This window comes from Seriola lalandi, unplaced genomic scaffold (genome assembly GCF_002814215.2).
Source record: "Seriola lalandi dorsalis isolate HSWRI2012SDOR001 ecotype SW California unplaced genomic scaffold, Sedor1 jcf7180002054895, whole genome shotgun sequence".
In the NCBI taxonomy this organism is placed as follows: domain Eukaryota; kingdom Metazoa; phylum Chordata; class Actinopteri; order Carangiformes; family Carangidae; genus Seriola; species Seriola lalandi.
The window spans coordinates 177,955-178,984 of NW_019525447.1; the positions used below are offsets into that span (position 1 = coordinate 177,955).

Sequence of the window (1,030 nt, forward strand, 5' to 3'; positions counted from 1 at the left end):
ACTATAAATAGAACGCGCTCCCACGTACGTTGCTAACCTACGCGGAACGTAACCAGGAAGTGGAGGTGGTGGTTTTATCTCGTTTATCTTGTTTCATAATCGTCGGCAGATAAAAGCATCATTGAAAATGAAATGAGATGAGTCGCCGAGCGAGAGAGCGGGAGGTGAAACACATTCTGTGATGAGTGACGCTCTGAGTGGGTTTCTGGGAAATTGTGTTTTCCTGGGTTTGAGAAGATGAAGGTCGTCCGTCAGCGTCGAGCAGATTCTTCTTTAAGTCGTCGTGCGTTTGGTTGAAAACCATCAACTGACCTCTGACCCTTCACCGCTCTCACCCCCGCACACCTGGTACTTATCTTTAATGAGCTGTCAGCACTTTCACCTGGCGCTCAGATCAACACCATTAAACTCTTCCTTCCTTTTACACCCAAACACACCTGACTCTCCGCCTGCTGCGTCGGATGTGCTGTCGGTATCTGCTCGTGTCAAAGTGTCAAAGTGTCGCTGCATCAACAACATTAACAGAAGAAGTTGATATTTAAATCAACCATTCGTTGTGTCTGTTCTGTCTGTAGATGACGGACCGTACGGGAAAACAAAGGACATCTCTGGACCAGAACAAACCATGGCCTCAAGAAGACACAGTATACCAGGTATGTTTACCTCTTTCTTTCTGTCAATCCATCCATCTATCTATCTATCTATCTATCATCTATCTATCTATCTATCTATCTATCTATCTATCTATCTATCTATCTATCTATCTATCTATCTATCTATCTATCTATCTATCCATCTATCTATCCATCTATCTATCTATCTATCTATCTATCTATCTATCTATCTATCTATCTATCTATCTATCTATCTATCTATCTATCTATCTATCTATCTATCTATCTATCTATCTATCTATCTATCTATCTATCTATCTATCTATCTATCTATCTATCTATCTATCTATCTATCCATCTATCCATCTATCTATCTATCTATCTATCTATCTATCTATCTATCTATCTATCTATCT

General features: G+C 39.9%; 1 protein-coding gene across 1 annotated transcript in view; it reads left to right on the plus strand.

Annotated features, from left to right (window-relative positions):
- The first annotated feature begins 579 nt into the window (after positions 1-579).
- LOC111672174 (glutamate receptor-interacting protein 2-like) overlaps positions 580-1,030 on the plus strand; it is a 49,451-nt gene continuing 49,000 nt past the window's right edge. Inside the window, 1 exon segment of the mRNA XM_087180175.1 lies at positions 580-653. Coding sequence (XP_087036301.1) covers positions 626-653 — 28 coding nt within the window. The 5' untranslated portion in view covers positions 580-625.